The 20,548-nt window shown below is 37.0% G+C and overlaps 2 protein-coding genes across 12 annotated transcripts in view; one reads left to right on the forward strand and one right to left on the reverse strand.

Moving 5' to 3' along the window:
* The window catches only part of rabepk (Rab9 effector protein with kelch motifs), a 373,763-nt gene that overhangs the window by 59,176 nt on the left and 294,039 nt on the right, over window positions 1-20,548 (reverse strand). The window lies entirely within an intron of this gene.
* dnm1a (dynamin 1a) overlaps window positions 1-20,548 on the forward strand; it is a 149,360-nt gene that overhangs the window by 31,084 nt on the left and 97,728 nt on the right. For 8 of the 11 annotated variants that reach the window (XM_073949675.1, XM_073949674.1, XM_073949676.1 and 5 more), the window contains exons 5-10: window positions 2,300-2,398; window positions 4,178-4,338; window positions 9,099-9,241; window positions 9,438-9,573; window positions 12,964-13,031; window positions 19,183-19,321. In XM_073949675.1, the coding sequence (XP_073805776.1) occupies window positions 2,300-2,398; window positions 4,178-4,338; window positions 9,099-9,241; window positions 9,438-9,573; window positions 12,964-13,031; window positions 19,183-19,321 (746 nt within the window). 11 annotated transcript variants of the gene reach the window in all.

The following is a 20,548-nucleotide window of genomic DNA, read 5'->3' on the forward strand; positions in this document are numbered from 1 at the left end:
TGCCGCTTTCGGTGTGAACGTACGGTAAGAGTCAGTTGCGTCGCTCCATGGTGGGTTTGCTATTTACATGGTGACTTTCAGTGTTGCCAACTTAGCAATTTTGTTGCTTGATTTAGCAACTTTTCAAACTAACCTAGCAACCTTTTTTTTCAAAAAGCACGTAGCAACGACTTTAGCAATTTTGGCTACTTCTAGCAATTCTTAAAGAGTGACTTAAAAGAGTTCTTTTTGGTACACTTTTGTACTATTTCAAAAGATACACATTTGTAACCAAAGAATCCACAGTGGTGCCTCAAAAGTGCATATTAGTGTCCAAATGTACTTAAAAAGTACCTTTAAGGTACCATTATGGACCTTTTAGGTACAAATATGTACCTTTTGAAAAGGTACTGCCCCAGTGACAGCTCCTGCACCTTTATTCCTGAGAGTGTAAATTGCTAGCTCTGATTGTTTTTCGTAACTCTTAATTTAATGATATTTGTTAACATATATATAATTGTAAGTAATTTAGGTAGCTATAATTGCCACTTTCACACATGTGTCCATTTCACAAGCTAAAAAGAGTAAGGACATAAGCTGTGGTTGTTTAAAAGAATGCAACTGTCCATTATCAGTGTTATAATCAGAAATAAAAAGTGTTTGTGTTACTTTTATAAGGAGTCAACTATATTTTTCCTATGAATCTAAATGGACGTATTTCAAATAATGTTTTTGCTGCGATGGCTAGTCAATTTGAGAAAGCATAAATTATTTTGTATACTACATAAAGATGTAGTTTTGAGTTGCGATTACGCAATGACGTCATCACGCAAAGTGATATGTTAATAAGAACCCATTTATTGTGCATCTGAATGTAATGTTTTATTATAACACGAATATATACACGAATACACGGCGCCTCAGAGAGTAGAGACATGACGGGCTTATGCTTGTCAGATTCTGTGATGATGTCACTGATATGCAAATTAGTGCGTGACGTCATCTAGCAACATTTAGTTACTTTTCGGGCAGGCTTTAGCCACTTTTCATTGGAAATAGTTGAAAACACTGGTGACTTTGTAAGTGTAAAAACTGAACGCTTCACTAGTGAGAAAACAGTTAAACAGAGCATCTGCAGCACGAGGATAAAGAACGAGCCTCCTCCATTCAGCCTCTTTACTTTATTTTCATTCTTTACTCCTTTACTTTGGTGGAGTGAGGAAACGGTGGAAACTCACTCCACTGAACACATCCATTAACCCACATGTTTAATTTTCTTTTCTTAATAGCAAAGATTTGCTTTAAAACTATTTCTAAATTCAGGTCTAATCTCAAGCAGAGGAATAAATGAACAATAATACTGAAGTGTAGTCAGAAAACTGAGTTACATCCAAACACACGGCCTGTTCTTATCCACATATGCTGATGCAGACGTCTCCAAAACCCCACAGCTGGACACATCTACACTTGTGTTTAATAAAGCAAATATAAATCTGCAGATAATCAATAATACTGATCATAATAATCACATTATACAGATGCAGATGGTCATGAATAAACTGAAAAAGCCCCCAGAGGTGTATAAGGCATGGAGGCAGTGCTGTTTATACTGATGTAGAGAATCATCATTTCTGGATCATTTTAATCCTTTAATTGTTTTCATCAGATGTTTGAGTGTTGCTGGTCATCCTGTGTGTATTCAGCAGTGTGTAAGCATTTAGACCTGCATAACTAACACACTCTGCTGGACTTTAGAGCAGCTTTTAGTTGGTCAATGGTGCGGTCTATTTCAGTTTCTACAACAATGCGCCTCAACACACCTCCTTCATACACCAGCACACCCATGAGTCCACAGAGTGGCACAAACAGATTTACTATTTAAACCACATGGTGGAAAATGTGAAAATTTAGGTTGCGCTGGTCTGAAAATAGCAACACATCGAAGCAAACACGTCTTGCACCTTATTGCGCTGGGTGTATGATAGGGCGCTTAAAGTGTCAGATAGATAAAAGAGAGTGTTTTCTACAGTTGGTTTGTCAAAGCCACTGACCCGTGTGGGGCACACTCAGAGTTAATCATGTTTGGGGTTGTTGTGTTGTGAGGTGGGGGAGAGAAGACAAACAGAAGCAAACATATAGAGCAAACCTGGCAACATTTGTCTTCGAAAGTTGCCAGATCTGAAGATCATCACCTCACACAACCGATGAGACATTCAAATGTTAAATATTTAATATATGAAGCAGGTTAATTATAATTGCCCATTTAATCCAATACAATACTGAAGCAGACGCATCTGACCGTGTTTGTGTTCTCCGGCAGGTCTGAGGACCATCGGTGTCATCACTAAACTGGATCTGATGGATGAAGGAACGGATGCTCGCGATATCCTGGAGAACAAGCTGCTGCCGCTGCGGAGAGGTGAGAAAATAACCTATAATGACTAATAACAGATGCAGAACTATTCATGATTATTAGCCCTTCTGTATATATATATGTATATATAAATGTATATATAAATGTTCTACAACCTTACACAAACAGCTGAAAACAAGTCCTCAAACCATACACAACAACTGAAACAAGTCTAAATGTACTTACAGGCTGTTGGTCTCGTTGGTAAAGTGCTTCTTCTGCTAACTAAAGCTAGCGTGCTCAATATATAGTGTTTACCTGGCGTTTGGACACGCCTCCCGAGTAAAACAATGCCCGAAACCGCAGCGGACGACGCGAAACCGTCCGCATTCGACCACAAGCTCTTATAGTAACCAAAGAAACAGTGGCTAAACACTTCTAGTACTATACACAACTGAAAACAAATATTATATATATATATATATATATACATATTTGATTAACAGAGTGAAGATTTTGTTCAACACATTTCTAAACATAATAGTTTTAATAACTCATTTCTAATTGATGTCTCTTTGCCATGATGACAGCACATCATATTAGACTAGATATTCTTCAAGACACTAGTGTTCAGCTTAAAGTCACATTTAGGATGCTTTCGCACTAGCATTAGCACTAGCACTAGCAAAACAATATTAATGCTAATGCTGTACCAGCTGTGTTCAATCATAAGCACAGGATCCTCTCCAAATTAGTTTGGTGCTGATGGATGAGGAGATTACCCCCTATGTGTAAAGCGCTTTGAGTGCCCAGAAAAGCGCTATATAAGTGTGTAAGAAGTTATTATTATTATTTTATAAATAAACCGCACTTTTTAATTCTCGCTACCCCATCCCAACATTGTGTCAGATACACAGATCAAAAACTCCATAAACATCCATTCATTTTCTTTTCAACTTAGTCCTTTTATGAACCAGGGGTCGCCACAGTGGAATGAACCGCCAACTTATCCAGCACATGCTTTACACAGCGGATGCTCTTCCAGGGAATGTCATATTTCCAGTCAGGTTTTAGTGAACTTGCAGTATTGTCAAGAGCAGAACTCTCCGTTATTATATGTAGAGACCTAGATTGGGGTGATCGCTCTGCTTGTGTCACAGCAGCTCCAAACACTGGATTTAGGAGCCTTAGTTACTCTTAGAGGGCTTAATCTATCTCTAATTTAATTTAAAAACTGCTTTTAGTGCAGCCAAACTAAAAATAAATGAGAAATAAATAATAGAGGGCGAGGCAGTGGCGCAGTAGGTAGTGCTGTCGCCTGACAGCAAAAAGGTTGCTGGTTCGAACCTCGGCTCAGTTGGCGTTTCTGTGTGGAGTTTGCATGTTCTCCCTGCCTTCGCGTGGGTTTCCTCCGGGTGCTCCGGTTTCCCCCACAGTCCAAAGACATGCGCTACAGGTGAATTGGGTAGGCTAAATTGCCCGTAGTGTGTGTGTGGATGTTTCCCTGAGATGGGTTGCGGCTGGAAGGGCATCCGCTGCGTAAAAAAAACTTGCTGGATAAGTTGGCGGTTCATTCCGCTGTGGCGACCCCAGATAAATAATAGGACTAAGCCGACAAGAAAATGAATGAATGAATGAATGAATAATAGGAAAAACTGTAAAAACGTCTTTGTTAATCCTCATGTGCGAAATATTTAAAAACAGAAGTAAACTCCACATCATTTTGTCTTGAGCTGTATTTTTCACTCTTTTTTTATTTGCACATCCCTCTCAAAGTAAAATAAAGCATGGTAATCCTCCGGGTTGATGCTAAACGAGATGTGTTTATGTGTTTTCTGACGTTAGGCTACATTGGTGTGGTGAACCGCAGTCAGAAAGACATTGACGGAAAGAAGGACATTAACGCTGCGATGGCGGCCGAGAGGAAGTTTTTTCTGTCTCATCCCAGTTACAGACACCTGGCCGACCGCATGGGGACTCCATACCTGCAGAAGACACTCAACCAGGTGAGACTGTGGAGAAACCCAGCACATCTTCACTCCTCAACGTGTGGAAAACTGCTTGCTTTCAGTCACATGCACACACTGTATTAGGATTGATGTGGGTGGAGCTACCCGGACAAATGTGATCGGGGGTGTGGCCAATCATGCATATTAAATTAGCTGTTTACAAATAACACTTTGCAACTTTTTTATGTTTCGAGAAATAAGACGAATATGTATTTATTTGATATTTTAATCATATTCTGTAACTTTTGTTTAATCTAAAGATTTGTATGCCACTGAATAAATTTGCATATTTAAATTGTGTGATATTTTTGGTCTAGTTTTAGTACTTTTTTAATTTATAAATTCAAATATATTTTTTTATTTAAATAATGAATGTAATAAACCATAATTTTTGTGGATTCAGTGGGTGGAGCTACATGCGCTAATGACATGGGGGTGTGGCCAATCATGCATACTAATTGAGTTGTTTTACAAATAACACTTTATAATTTTTTATGTTTAGAGAAATAAGACTATATATATATTTATTTCAAATTTTAATAGATTTTCGTTGCAACTTTCTTTAGAAATTTTAGAAGATTTTAGAAATCTAAAGATATCTATGTTACTGGATTCATGGAAAAATTTGCATATTTAAATTATGGCTGATTTGTTGGTCTAGTCAGTTAATTTTTAGTTTTATATAACTACAGATGTATTTTCTGTATTTAAATACCCAGTTATTATAATGAACCATAATTGCTGTGGATTCAGTGGGTGGAGCTACTTGGGCTAAAGAGATGCAGGTGTGGCCAATCATGCATGTTAATTGACTTATTTATAGTTAACACTTTACACTTGTTAATGTTTTGACAAATAAGACTGTATATAACTATAAGATTATTTATCTTAGAAATTTTAATACATTTTCTTGTAACTTGTGGTCTGATTAAAATTTGTATGTCACTGCATAAATTTGCATATTTAATTTGTGTGTGATGTTTTTGGCCTAGTTTTAGTACATTTTTAATTTATAAATTCAAATGTATTTTTTTATTTAAATAATTAATGTAATAGACCATAATTGTTGTGGAGTCAGTGGGTGGAGCTTCCTGGGCTAATGAGTTGTGGGTGTGGTCAGTCAGGCATATTAATTGAGTTGTTTAAAAATAACGCTTTACTTTTTTATGTTATAATAAAAAGACTATATATATTTATTTGATATTATAATTGATTTTCTTTGTACTTTTGGTCAATCGAAAGCTTTGTATGCCACTGGATTAATGGATAAATTTGCATATTTAAATTATGTGTGACTTGTTGGTCTAGTCATTGTCCATTTTTAATTTTAAACAACTACAGATGTATTTTCTATTGTTAAATACCCAGTTATTATAATGTTGTGGATTCAGTGGGTGGAGCTACTTGGGTTAATGAGAAGCAGGTGTGGCCAATCATGCATATTTATTGACTTGTTTATAGTTAACACTTTACATTTGCTTATGTTTTAATAAATAAGACTATATATAATTATGAGATTATTTATCTTAGAAATTTTAATAAATTTTCTTGTAACTTTTGGTTCAATAAAAAATTTGTAAATTGTAAATTTGCATATTTAATTTATTTGCGACTTCTTCGCCAGTTGTACTACATTTTTAATTTATAAATGCAAATGTGTTTTCTTTTATTTAAATAGCTATTGTAAATAACCATAATTGTTGTGGATTCAGTGGGTGGAGCTACTTGGGCTAATGTGATGGGGTGTGACCAATCAGTGTATTGGGTGGGGCCAGCTTGAAGTGAGTGGAGCCATTTGGGCTATCATGCATATCAATTTATTTGTTTACAAATAACACTACAACTTTTTATGTTTTAAGAAATAAGACGAATATATATTAATTATATATTTTAATATTTCTTTTTAACTTTTGGTTCGTTTATAAATGCAACTGTATTTTCTATATTCGAAGTCTATTGTAGTAACATAATTAATAGTATGTAAATAGTAAATACTTTAGTATTAAACAATTGTTTTGGATTCAATGGGTGGAGCTAACTGTGCTAATGAGATAGGGGTGTGGCCAATCATGCATATTAATTGAGTTTTTACAAATAACACTTCACAATTTTTGAGAAATAAGACTATAAATATAGTTAAGGCTATTTATCTTCGATATTTTAATACAGTGGTTCTCAAACTTTTTTCACCAAGTACCACCTTAGAAAAAAGTTGTCTCTCCAAGTACCACCTTACGACGCTATTTTTTAACCAGTATTAAAAAATAGCGTCGTAGGCCTAATTAAGCAGCTACAGGTGTGCACATTGTTAAAAACAATGCAGATTAATTTCTATTATTTAGAATATGTATTATTGTCAGTCACTTTAAACATTTGAAATAGTCTGAACATTAACTGTGCTTGCAGGTAAAAAAAAAAAAAAGTTTTAGTTAAAATGGGCTTTTAAAAGTTCATTAAAAATGGCGCTGTTCTTAAAAAGTAAAAAGAAAACTGCTGTACTTAAATCTAAAGTTTTCATAGTAGCCTATTCATCAAAAGTTGGAAATGTTGCTTGGACCTCATAAATATAGGCTAAATGTCATATTCATACACTTTCAGACAAATCTTGAAATATATGTTAAATGTACATAACAGGGTTCATACAGGCACAGCCTAATGAAAATCAATTCCAGCACCTATTTTTTTCAAGACTGACATGCTATGTATTGAAGACCTGAAATGTATTGTCAGCAACCCATAAAACATTATATAGGAATAGATACAAATAAAAACCATTAATAATAATAATAATAATAAAATAATAATAATAATAATAATAATAATAATAATATTTATTAACCATATATTAATAATATAATAAACCTGCACTAAATGCTTGTAAAATCTTTTTTGTACTCAAGTAAAAATACTATTACACTGCTAAAATAACACAAATTTTAGTAAATAATACTAATATTAGGTAAAAGTACAAAGTACTCTTTTAATAAGTACTAGTTTAAAAAATCTGATTTTCATTATGAAATCCCTTTTTTAAGTGTAAACTTGATTGAATGGTTTAATTGCTTAAATCCCAAAGCTACATGTATAGGAACTTGCACTAACAAAGGAAGTATAGTCAATTTTTCCTTTCATGACAATTAATCTTTTTCAATAGCACTGGCAAAACTACCACATAATCTTTAAGGCCATCCAGACAGTTTTTGCCCATTTTTAAACAATATTTGCAAGCTTTGAAAGGTTAAATTAAAGTATATGGTAAAAAGATTTAAATTTAGCCTTTTATTTGCTTATTTTACACTATTTTTCTTTACAATATGGCAAATTTATTTTCTTAAATAGCTGTACATCACATGGAGATTTTATTTTACACTTGATCTTAATCTAAAATACAAACTTTAAAAAATACAAGTACACTGTCAGTTAAAAAAAATAAAACAAATGACTTAATTTTACTTGAGGTATTTAAAATATGACAACACTACATTTATCAAAGCAGTGCTTTAAGAGCCTTATTGTTAATTATGATAAATAAACAATAAGTAACAACGGATTGCTTTGACCTGTAATGCTTTAAGACAGATCAGAATACAGCTAAATGTATAAATCACACAAATACCTCATCCAGAAACATTTCCAGCATAATTATTTTGTCGTAAAGAAATAAAAAAATCCACCTTTGCTAAAAGTAAGTTTCACTTCACAACACAGCCAAACAAGAAGACCATTAGCATTGTCATCGATTATGCATCAATCTATTTCTAAATATTTGATAAATTTGAATACTTTTGATTAAATTTAGTCAAGGAGCAAAAATAAATGTCTACTTTAATAGTGGAAAGATCGCGATTGTATTCAATCTGAGCACACAGGCGATCATGAGAGCACTTGCAGTTCATTTAAAAAAAAGCATATTTAAGAGCTCGCATAACTGTTTTAGCGATTTGCGTACATTAATGCGCTCTCGTGATAAAACAAAGCACTCGCCACATTTGCAGAAATGAGTTATTGCGCAATACCTCCATTCCCGCGCCGCCATTCAGACTGTATAGAGGAGTGACAGGTCAGAGGCGAGTCGACTCGCTGTCGGAGGGCGTAACGTGTATGAAGATCATAAAATAGGCAGGAAATATGTCCGCGGTTTAATAACTCTGCTAGACATTTCTATAGTGAAAACATCCGAGAAGCAACTAAATTAACAAAACATTTGTTTTTAAGTTGTTTTTTCTGTCTCTGCAACACAGAAAGCCTTTGTCCCGCCCTTACGTTTCACGCAAAACTAGACAAGGTCGACTGTGATTGGCTACTTTTCATGTCAGTCAAATCACGCTTCAGAATCAATTCTTAAACTTCGGAAACTGATTTTCAGCAGCTTATGACACATTGCACTAATATAAACACTCTAAGCAAAGAGCTGTGATCGTACGCTTCACAAAACAGCCAATGCTGATCACATCAATGTTATATTACGCATCAAAGGATTAAAAGTGTTAATTGTTTATTTCATTATTTGGCGATTCCTCCGCGTACCACTAGGAGGAAGCCCGCGTACCACAGTTTGAGAACCACTGTTTTAATACATTTTCTTGTAACTTAAGATTTGGATGTCACTGCATAAATTGATTCATTTGCATATTTAAATCATGAGTGACTTATTGGTCTAGTTTTAGTCAATTTATAATTTATAAATGCAAATGTCGTCAAGATAAACTGACTTGTCTTCATCATTCCTCTCTGTGTTTCTCTGTTTTCTCTTCCAGCAACTGACCAATCATATCCGCGACACGCTGCCTGGGCTGCGCGCTAAGCTCCAGAGCCAGCTTCTGTCCATCGAGAAGGAAGTGGAGGAATACAAGAACTTCCGTCCAGATGACCCGTCCAGGAAGACCAAAGCCCTGCTGCAGTCAGTCCACACGCTATCATACGGCCAGCACAATACGATACGCCACAATGACTAGTTTCAGCCTCACCTTAAAACAGCAAAAGTGGATTCAGACATATAGCGAGCTCTAAACCATCTGCTTTCATTATTAAAATATCATTCAAGTATCAAGACATTGTGCCGGATATTAGATGCCGTTTATGTTTATTGTGTTCAGGATGGTGCAGCAGTTCTCAGTGGACTTTGAGAAGCGTATCGAGGGTTCAGGAGATCAGATAGACACCTATGAGCTTTCTGGAGGAGCTCGAATCAACCGCATCTTCCATGAGCGATTCCCCTTCGAGCTGGTGAAGGTGAGAGAGCACGAGTGCTAACACACTGGATTACACCATCCGTTATGTATTATTAGGTGATTGTCTGGCAGCAAGAGAGCAGCACAATGACATCATGAAGAGTGATAGATATATACACTAGATATCGCATAGGGACCCTGAGCATGCGTCAATAGCGCCGCCACATTGGTACAGTGCTCCCAGGACAAATGTCATTCAACCGCACTAGTCAAGACAGTGTTATTACGTGAAGATGCGGGACTTTAGCGCTGTCTACGGGTGTAGTAACAACCAAACAAAGAAAACAAAGCACAAAGGCAGAACATTTCATAGGTAATATTAAGTTTTTTTCTGTTTTTGTATGTTCTGAACTTTTGTGCTAATCAGGTAACGTTATTGATGATAACAGTCACTTACTGCATTCACCATACGGCAAAGCAGCTCCAACTCACACTAAACACTCGGCTTATGCTAGTTTTGTTGAATAAAATCAGCAAACAATGCAAAAGAAATATGACAACGAGACGCTGCCAGAAACTTGTGTTATTGTCGCCTAACGTTAGTGAAAGAGTCGTTCGGGGGACTCATTCACAAACAAATCGCTCCCTCCGTCAGTATGAGCAGTGAAAGCAGGAGAGGAGCTGTGTTTCAGGACATGATTAGATCAAGTTTAACAGGGAGGGTGAATAGTACATTTCTGTACACACAAACACAAGCTTTTTGTCAGGAATGCCCGTGCGGTCACTGATCCATCAATGTAGAAAAGTGATGTAAAATTATAATTTTCATAATTAGAAAAAAAAATTACATACTAACATCCAGGAAAACTCCCGATTACAGATATATGTGTATATGTGTATATTTGTGGCTTTGGATGGCCACAGTCCTCCACTGTACCTTGGTCCCGCATTCATTTCAAAGGAGCACTACCCTGTAGCAAGATGGCGGCGCTATTGACGCATTCCGTCCAATAGACAACAATAGGCCAGGCGACATCTAATGTATATATCTATGATCAAGAGTAATTAATAACAGTATTATCATATTTGGGTGAACTAACCCTTCAAAACATAACTATAGCTCACTATAACTATTTTTTTTAAAGTGGAAACATCTTTCAAAGACATTAACTAGTCTTAATTATTGTAAATGTTAGTCTGCAGCAGTTATTCAGTGAGTCACTATGAATACATGGTGAATTTGAGTAGTTTTCAGACTGTCTCTCTCTCTGTGTCTGTATGAGTCACGCCGCAGGATTGCCTGCAGATCTCAGACCAGCACTTATGAGTAAAACATTCCACCTTTCTGTGGCCTGGAGGACACACACACACACACACACACACACACTCACAAACACACACAGAAAACACCCTTCCAAAATGAAGCTTTGACTGACACATTATATACACTCTGCACTGAATCCTCTATGATTTGACAGTAGTGTCCTTCGTCTGATTTATTTTGTTACTCTCTGGATAAATGGTTTCCAAGCTTAACAACTCAACAAGCAGCTCCTCCCCTCTATCAACAGCTCCTCCCTTTTATCAGTAAATCCTCCCTTGGCTCATCAGCCGTCCCCTTCATCAATAGCCCCCAATTCTTTATTATAAACCCCTCCCCTTCACCAGTAGCTCCTCCCCTTTTTCATAATCTTTCCTCTCTTTCATCAGCCGTTCCCCTTCATCAGTAGCTTTTATTCTTTATTATAAGCCCCTCCCCTTCACCAGCAGCCCCTCCTCTTTATTATCAGTTCCTCCCCTTCTTCATAATCATTTCCTCCTCTTTATCCTTAGCCCCTCCCCTTCTTCGCCATCATTTCCTCTTTAACATCAGCCCCTCCTCTTTATCCTTAGCCCCTCCCCTTCTTCGTCATAATTTCCTCCTCTTTAACATCAGCCCCTCCCCTTTATCAATAGCCCCTTTTACTTTTAAGCCCCTCTCCTTCATCACCAGCCCCTCCTTTTTATCACCAGCTTCACCCCCTTCTTCATCATCATTTCCTCCTCTTTATCATCAGTAGCTCCTATTCTTTATCATAACCCCCTCCCCTTCACCAGCAGCCCCTCCTCTTTATCATCAGCCCCTCCCCTTCTTCATAATTTTTCCCTCCCCTTTATCAGTAGCCCCTCTTACTTATAACCCCCTCCCCTTCACCAGCAGCCCCTCCTCTTTATCATCAGCCCCTCCCCTTCTTCATCATTTTCCCCTCCTCTTTATCATCAGCCCCTCCCCTTTATCAGTAGCCCCTCTTACTTATAACCCCCTCCCCTTCATCAGCAGCTCCTCCTTTTATTACTTTATTATCACTCCTCCTTTTTTTCATAATTTTTTCCTCCCTTTTATCAGTAGCCCCTCCTCTTTATCATCAGCCCCTCCCCTTCTTCATAATTTTTCCCTCCCCTTTATCAGTAGCCCCTCTTACTTATAACCCCCTCCCCTTCATCAGTAGCTCCTCCTTTTATTTCTTTATTATCAGCTCCTCCTTTTTTTTAATGATTTTTCCTCCCTTTTATCAGTAGCTCCTCCCCTTTATCATCAGGCCCTCCCCTTCTTCATCATTGTTCCCTCCTCTTTATCATCAGGCCCTCCCCTTTATCAGTAGCCCCTCTTACTTATAACCCCCTCCCCTTCACCAGCAGCCCCTCCTCTTTATCATCAGGCCCTCCCCTTCTTCATCATTTTTTCCTCCTCTTTATCATCAGCCCCTCCCCTTTATCAGTAGCCCCTCTTACTTATAACCCCCTCCCCTTCATCAGCAGCTCCTCCTTTTATTTCTTTATTATCAGCTCCTCCTTTTTTTTTCATAATTTTTTCCTCCCTTTTATCAGTAGCTCCTCCCCTTTATCAGCCTTGAATGAAATATAATTTAAAGTCTGCATAAACCAGAAGCTGCTGTATTTTCATGTCGTATCGTGACGCAGTTCTAGAGAAACAGAATATTAAATGAGAAAACAGTGGGCGTGGCTTGTTTTTTCTACTGCAAGCTGATTGGATGTTGTAAAGTAGGAGTTTCACCCAGTAAGATGGGAAAAAGGGTTTGGGGAGAGTTATTACAGCCTAACAGACTCCTCCTCCTCACCATTTCTGTTTGATGTCATAGTAATGACAGGTGGAAGGGCGTGGTTATGGGCGTGGTTAAGTATGTTAGCCCCACCCAATACCTTACTCCGACCAAATCTGAGGATTGAACTGAAAACAAACAGCGAGTGAATTTGCAGATTTCAATGAAAGATTACACGAGCAAACTACTGTTTTAGTCTTATTGATGTGCACAGATGAATTGATCAACACAAAATCAGTATTAGTTTTGATGTCATGTGGACTTTAACACGTCTTTCATTTGATTTTCTGATCTGAAATGTTGATGATGTTGCAGATGTTGTGGTTTATTTGTGTGTTTTGTGTCTTCAGATGGAGTTTGATGAGAAGGAGCTGCGTAAAGAGATCAGCTACGCCATCAAGAACATCCACGGCATCAGGCACGTCTGGCCTTTATTTCTGTCCTGATCTCCGTCCTTTTCCTTCGTTTTCAGTTAAACTTTGAGTTTTACACCACCGATCAAAAGTGTTAGACCCGTTACCATTTTTAATGCAGTTTAAAGACGTCTCTTCTGCTCTCCAGGACTGCTGTTTTAGATCCAGAGTAAAGCTACACAGTAAAATCTGAAATATTTACTATTTAAAATATCTGTTTTCTAAAAATCTTTGAGTTTTTTGGTGACTAAATAATCTTAAATGATATTTCTATACAGCACGGATGCATGAAATAGATAAATGTGCTGAAAATGTGATGATAAACTATTTCATATTTCAGATAAATGCTGCTCTTCTGAACTTTCTGTTCATCATATAAAGCTGAAAATGTGTATAAAATGTACATATTTATTTAATCAGCATATATATATATATTTAAATATATATATACACACATAAATATATTCACTGGCCACTTTATTAGGTACACCTGTCCAGCTGCTAGTTAACGCAAATTTCTAATCAGCCAATCACATGGCAGCAGCTCAGTGCATTTCGGCATGTAGACATGGTCAAGACGATCTGCTGCAGTTCAAAGTGAGCATCAGAATGGGGAAGAAAGGGGATTTAAGAGACTTTGATCGTGGCATGGTTGTTGCTGTCAGACGGGCTGCTCTGAGTATTTCAGAAACTGCTGATCTACTGGGATTTTCACGCACAACCATCTCTAGGGTTTACAGAGAATGCTCCGACAAAGAGGAAATATCCAGTGAGCGGCAGTTCTGTGTGTGCAAATGCCTCGTTGATGCCAGAGGTCAGAGGAGAATGGCCAGACTGGCTCCAGCTGATAGAAAGCACTTAAATAAGCACTCGTTACAACCGAGCTCTGCAGAAGAGCATCTCTGAACACACAACACGTCCAACCTTGAGGCGGATGGGCTACAGCAGCAGAAGAACACACCGGGTGCCGCTCCTGTCAGCTAAGAACAGGAAACTGAGGCTACAATTCACACAGACTCACCAAAACTGGACAATAGAAGATTGGAGAAACGTTGCTGCTCTGATGAGTCTCCATTTCTGCTGACACATTCAGATGCTCGGCTCACAATTTGGCTTCAACAACATGAAAGCATGGATCCATCCTGCCTTGTATCAGCGGTTCAGGCTGGTGGTGGTGGTGTAATGGCCATGTCATAAAGCTCAATCATCTCAGACTGGTTTCTTGAACATGACGATGAGTTCACTGTACTCAAATGGCCTCCACAGTCACCAGAGCTCAATCCAATAGAGCAGCTTTGGGATGTGGTGGAACGGGAGATTGGCATCATGGATGTGCAGCCGACAAATCTGCAGCAACTGTGTGATGCTATCATGACAATATGGAGCAAAATCTCTGAGGAATATTTCCAGCAGCTTGTTGAATCTACGCCATAAAGTATTAAGGCAGATCTGAAGGCAAAAGGGATAACCCGGTACTAGTAAGGTGTACCTAATAAAGTGGACAGTGAGTGCATATGTAAACATTGTGTCTGTTTCTGTCTGCATTCTCTGTACTGGTGTGTAATATTGCACTCCTATAATTTATTAATAAGTATTAATGTAATTAATGCAATGCATAATTAATGCAAAAATAGAATTTAATATGAAACGACAGAATGTTTATTTGGCCATACAGCATATTTTACTTCAGATAAATGCATGCAGGCTTGGTGAGCAGGAGTCTTCTTTGAAAAATAAAACATGAATATATTTCTAACTCCTTTAAGCAGTGCTGTACATCACACATCTGATCACAGACGCATCGGTGTGTGTGTGTGTGTGTGTTTGCGTAATCATCTGCAGTTTCTGATCAGATCTGTGTGTGCTAGCAAGTCTGAACCGCCGTCTGTGTCTGTGCCTCTCCAGTAAACCCTGTTTCTAGTGCTTTTTGTTTTGTCTCGCAAACAAATTAGTGCTGGGAAAATATTAATCACGATTAATCACATCCAAAATAAAAGTTTGTTTTGACATAATGTATGTGTGTGTGTTATGTACAGTTGAAGTCAGAATTATCAGCCATCCTGCTGTATATTTTATTCCCCAATTTCTGTTTAGCGGAGAGCAGATTTCTCCAACACATTTCTAATCATAATAGTGTTAATAACTCATCTCTAATTACTGATTTATTTTCCCTTTGCCATGATGACAGTACATAATATTAGACTAGATATTCTTCAAGACACTAGTATTCAGCTTAAAGTGACATGTAAAGGCTTCACTAGGGTAATTAGGGTAAAGTTAGGGTAATTAGGCAAGTCATTGTATAACATATATAAGTGGTTTGTTCTGGAGACTATACAAAACTGCTTCAAGCTTTATAATGCATTGAGCACATTTTCTGTCTAAGTTTGATACTTAAAGAGCCCATATTATACATGAAATAGGGTCATATCTTGGTTGTAAGGGTCTCCAACAACAGTCTAATATGCATGCAAAGTCAAAAAACACTTTCATGGTCTTATAATCTGCATTTATTTTTACCTAATTATCCCAGCGACTCCTGTATGAATCGTCCAGTGATTCATTTGTTTCCAAACCCCTCCTTAGCGCGAAGCTAATCTGCGCTGATTGGACCGATGACAGCCTGTCACGATTGGTCGACTGCCTTCAGTCAGAGAATGAAATGCCCAATAGCTAATCAGCAATATAAAAGTAATCACAGTTCATGCACGCTCGATAGTGTAGGCGTGGATTTTAGCTGCCACACACACACACAAACACACACACACCTCTGGACGACAACGCTCCAGCTTCCGCCCGCACCCGCCAGGATTTAGCCTGAACCCGACCGCTCCCGCTTATATTTAGAATTTCTTGTCCCGGTGCCCGAACCGCCCCGTTTTCTGCCCGCCGCGCCCGATCCCGCTAAAGAGCGGGGGAGAACATAACCGAAAATCACCCAGCAAAACAGTACAGAGACAGCCAGACAGAGCTCGCTCTCTCTCTCGCTCTCTCTCTCTCTCTCTCTCTCTCTCTCTCTCTCATACGCGCGCACTAACACATACACACAAGCGCCAAGCAGACACACAGGCAGGCAAAGCTCTGTCTCATTCGCATAGCAATATCCACGATATTGCTAGACAGCCCGCTCCCGTCCCAAATTAAACCTGTTACCGACCGCTCCCGCGATTGATTCGGAAATTTATTTTCCAAATTTATTTCCCAGATTTCTGCGGCGCGGGAATAAATTTCCGAATCAATCGCGGGAGCGGTCGGTAACAGGATGCAGACCTCTACCACGGAGCTCCGTAAACAAACAGCACGCGTCGCATTTTTAACGTGACTTTGCACGCGATAAGAGAATATAGCCAGTTAACCTGATAAAGTACACGCGGTTACAAGTAACAAATCACAACTAAATACATTTGCAAGCTAGAGTCAACGAGGCAACTTTAATCGCACGTACTTACACTTGAGAAATGGAGGAAGAAAAATCCATCCTGACGTCCATCAGTTACTCTTTACTGATCCTTCCTTTAACAAACTCAGATGAAGTATTCTTTGTAGCCTGTAGTTTCCAGAAGTTTCCAACTGCTTGGTTATAATGCTGAGGTTTCATCTCTGGGTAGAGAATCGATAATGTCCATCTGCAGTGTGACTTCAATCGACCGGCATGTTTGTGTGCGTGTGTTTGTGGGTGTGTGTGTCTGGGTTACTGCGTCAGAGGGCGGGGCCGCAGGTTTGAAATCTCCCGGGTTTGCGCGTGCACGTGAATAACTTGGTTTCGTTCGTACGTCATGGCGAAACACCTAATGAATCGGTATCAAGGCGACTCGTTTGAAGCACTATGAGTCGACTCTTTTATAGATGAATCAACCGTTTTAAACACTGTACACTAACAGATTTAAGCCTTAGCTGGATACTTCACTTCACTTAGAGCTGTGTTACACACTACATGGAGGGGAATTTTCAAAAACCCATAATATGGGCTCTTTAAGTGGAGATCTCACCTTACCTAATAGAATAAATGAAGGATGCTGCATTTAATTCCTTAAACATATTTTATAATCATATATATATATATATATATATATATATATATATATATATATATATATATAATAGAAATTATATTTACACTTAAATATCTATGCAAAAAAGTTTTATGTATGTATGGGTGTGTGTGCGTGCGCGTGTGTGTACTACATACATATACAGCATAAATATAAACAGTAACACACACATATATTATGTCAAAACAAACTTTCATTTTGGATGTGATTAATTCCACTTAATCTTTTCCCAGCACTAAGACAGACATTATATTGTCAATAGCTAACATAAGGGGTTCTTTACATCCTTAAGTCTTTTATTATCATGAACAATTAACATAAGCTGTCAAATAGTAAATTAATAAAAAAAAAGATGATTAAATGATTCAATTAAATTTATTTCATTAAAATAAATGTAATATAAAATAAAAAATATAAAATATATATAAATAAAAACGGTATAATATATATATATATATATATATATATATATATAAATATAAATAATGTAATGTTATATATGTGTGTGTGTGTGTATGTATATATATATGTATATATATATATATATATATATATATATATATGTATATATGTATATATATATATATATATATATATATATATATATATATATATATATATATATATATATATATATAACATTACATTTATATTATATTATATTATAGAGTATATATAATATAAATATATAGTATATCATGTTATGCAAAATCAGGTTAAATACAATTCTTTATAATACATTTAAAAATATTTTAAATAAATTTTCGGTTATATTTTTCTTTCGAATAATTACAAATTGAATGTAATTGTTAAACCTCATGCAAAAAAATGTTTTAGTAGTTTTAGTTTTTTAGTTTTTTTGTAGATAGTCAATACTTCAATTGTACTGAATGTGACATAGTAAATGGTGAAATCAGTACATAATTTCAACAGTTACTGTTAAACTGAACTACTGGAGCTGTGTGTCTTTCTGGAAAAAATAAAATGCCAATCAGAATCAAGCATTTAAATTTAAACAAATAATTTAAACAAATTAGTATTATATTAGGCAAAATCCAGTTAAAGTGATTTTCTAATACATTTTAAAAATCTTGTGAATAAATTAGTATTTTATTTGTATTTTTTTATATTTTAGTTAGAATTAACCAAAACATATGACCTAAATTCACTGAGAAAATGAGTTAAATACATTAACCAATGAAACCTTCTGATAAATGAGTTTAAACCTGTAGTATAAATGTAAAGCTAACACCTTATTTTAGCTCACAATTCATGCTGTTAACTACTGCCTGATTACCCGCCTGTTATTAAGACATTAACTGTTTATTAGTAGCTATGAAGCATAACAATTAAGCTATAAAGATCTTATCCTGCATCCCTAATCCTACCCAAAACCTAAACCCAACTTAGTTTAAGGTTGGAGTGACTTGTGACCTAAACTAAAGTGTTACCAACTTATTTATGAGATGTTTAAATGTTCAGCAAATAAATAATGTAGATTAGTAACACTTTAGGTTACAATTCACTGTATTATCAAAGCATTGACTGCACTACTAGCTTAATAATCTACTAATTAGCTGTTCATTAATAGATAGTGAGGCAGTAGGTTTTGGGTTAAAGATTAGAGATGCAGAAGAAGATCATGCTTTATAACTGCTAATTAATATTTTAATAATAAGCCAGTATTTAATAGCATGCGTTGTGAGCTAAATTAAAGTGTTTCTGATGTAAATAATTGAGCTGAATGTTAAACACTCTGGTGAATGAGTTAAACCACTCACTGAAAAAGAATGCACTGGATTTACTACATTTATTTAAGGTAAACCTTTGATATGTGCTGAATTTAAACTAATGGTTGAACATTACTAAATGTAATTAGTTTGTGACCTAAACTAAAGTTTTACCAGCATAAATATTTAATATAATGAGTTGATCTGAATAAATAAGTTAACCCAACACGCAGGCCTTCATTAGAGTTCAGTCAGTTCTCATGGGCTGGGAGGGATTTCATTTTTGGATTAACACTTTTCTTTGCACCCGATTTCTCCCCTTTTTCTTTCTCTCCTCCTCGTCTGTGGTTCTGTCCGTTCTCTTTGGCGGGCAGAACGGGCCTCTTCACGCCGGACATGGCCTTTGAGACCATTGTGAAACGGCAGATCGGGAAGATTAAAGAGCCGTGCCAGAAATGCGTGGACATGGTCATTTCTGAGCTAGTCAATACGGTTAGGCAGTGTACCAAGAAGGTAAAAGAAGGGTCACCGTGTGGCCCCAAAATACTGCTGTGACCCACCAGCCTCTCCCCCCGCAGGGGTTAGTGGGTATTCGGCGCTGTGGATGTGTGTGTGTGTGTGTGTTTGCCTGCCGCTTTGACAGAGGGATTGTGGGTGGAATGGCAGCATTAGCTTTGTGTACAGAGAGATGTTGTGGACACTGAGTTTCACTGATCTAAATATAGATCTCAATATCACAGACCCCTAACCACCCATCAGTGTTGGGTAAGTTACTACAAAAATGAGTTAATTACTAGAAAATATTCCAGATCATATATATATATATATATCCCTCGTGTAATATATGCCTATCCAGCAGAGCTCAGTGAACACACTCTCTGTTTTCTGGAGACTGAAGTTTTGAGGAAGGCTGAGACGCAGCTGACGGCAGTCTGTGCTCCTGTCACTGTCTGACTGTGAGATCTGATCAATAACACACTTTATCCCCACATCACAATATACTGTCATCATTTACAGTAAATACTATGGTGTTTATGAACCATACTATAGTAAAGCAGTTGAAATCATCTGTTGAGGTTATTTTGCAGTTGCTATGGTAACAAAACATCCACAGTAATTAATCGGTAATGGTGATTCTACAGTTGCTACGGTAACACAACATCCATAGGGGTTCATCTGTAGTGCCAATTCAACAGTTGCTATGGTAACAACTTTTATTGTAATTTATCTGTTGTTGTGATTCTATAGTTGCTATGGTAACACAACATCCATAGGGGTTAATCTGTAGTGGGGATTTTACAGTTGCTATAGAAACAACATCCATTAAATTAATCTGTTGTGATTCTACAGTTGCTATGGTAACACAACATAGATAGGGGTTAATCTGTAGGGGCGATTCTACAGTTGCTATGGTAATAACATCCATAGGGGTTAATATGTAGTGGTGATTCTACAGTTGCTATGGTAACACAACATAGATAGGGGTTAATCTGTAGGGGCGATTCTACAGTTGCTATGGCAACACAACATCCATAGGGGTCATATTGTAGTGGCAATTTTATACAGTTGCTATGGTAACACAACATCTATTGTAATTAATCTGTAGTGGCAATTATACAGTTGCTATGGTAACACAACATCTATTGTAATTAATCTGTAGTGGCGATTCTACAGTTGCTATGGTAACACAACATCCATAGTGGTTAATCTGTAGTGATTCTACAGTTGCTATGGTAACAC

The sequence above is a fragment of the Danio rerio genome, chromosome 5 (genome assembly GCF_049306965.1).
Source record: "Danio rerio strain Tuebingen ecotype United States chromosome 5, GRCz12tu, whole genome shotgun sequence".
NCBI classification, from domain to species: domain Eukaryota; kingdom Metazoa; phylum Chordata; class Actinopteri; order Cypriniformes; family Danionidae; genus Danio; species Danio rerio.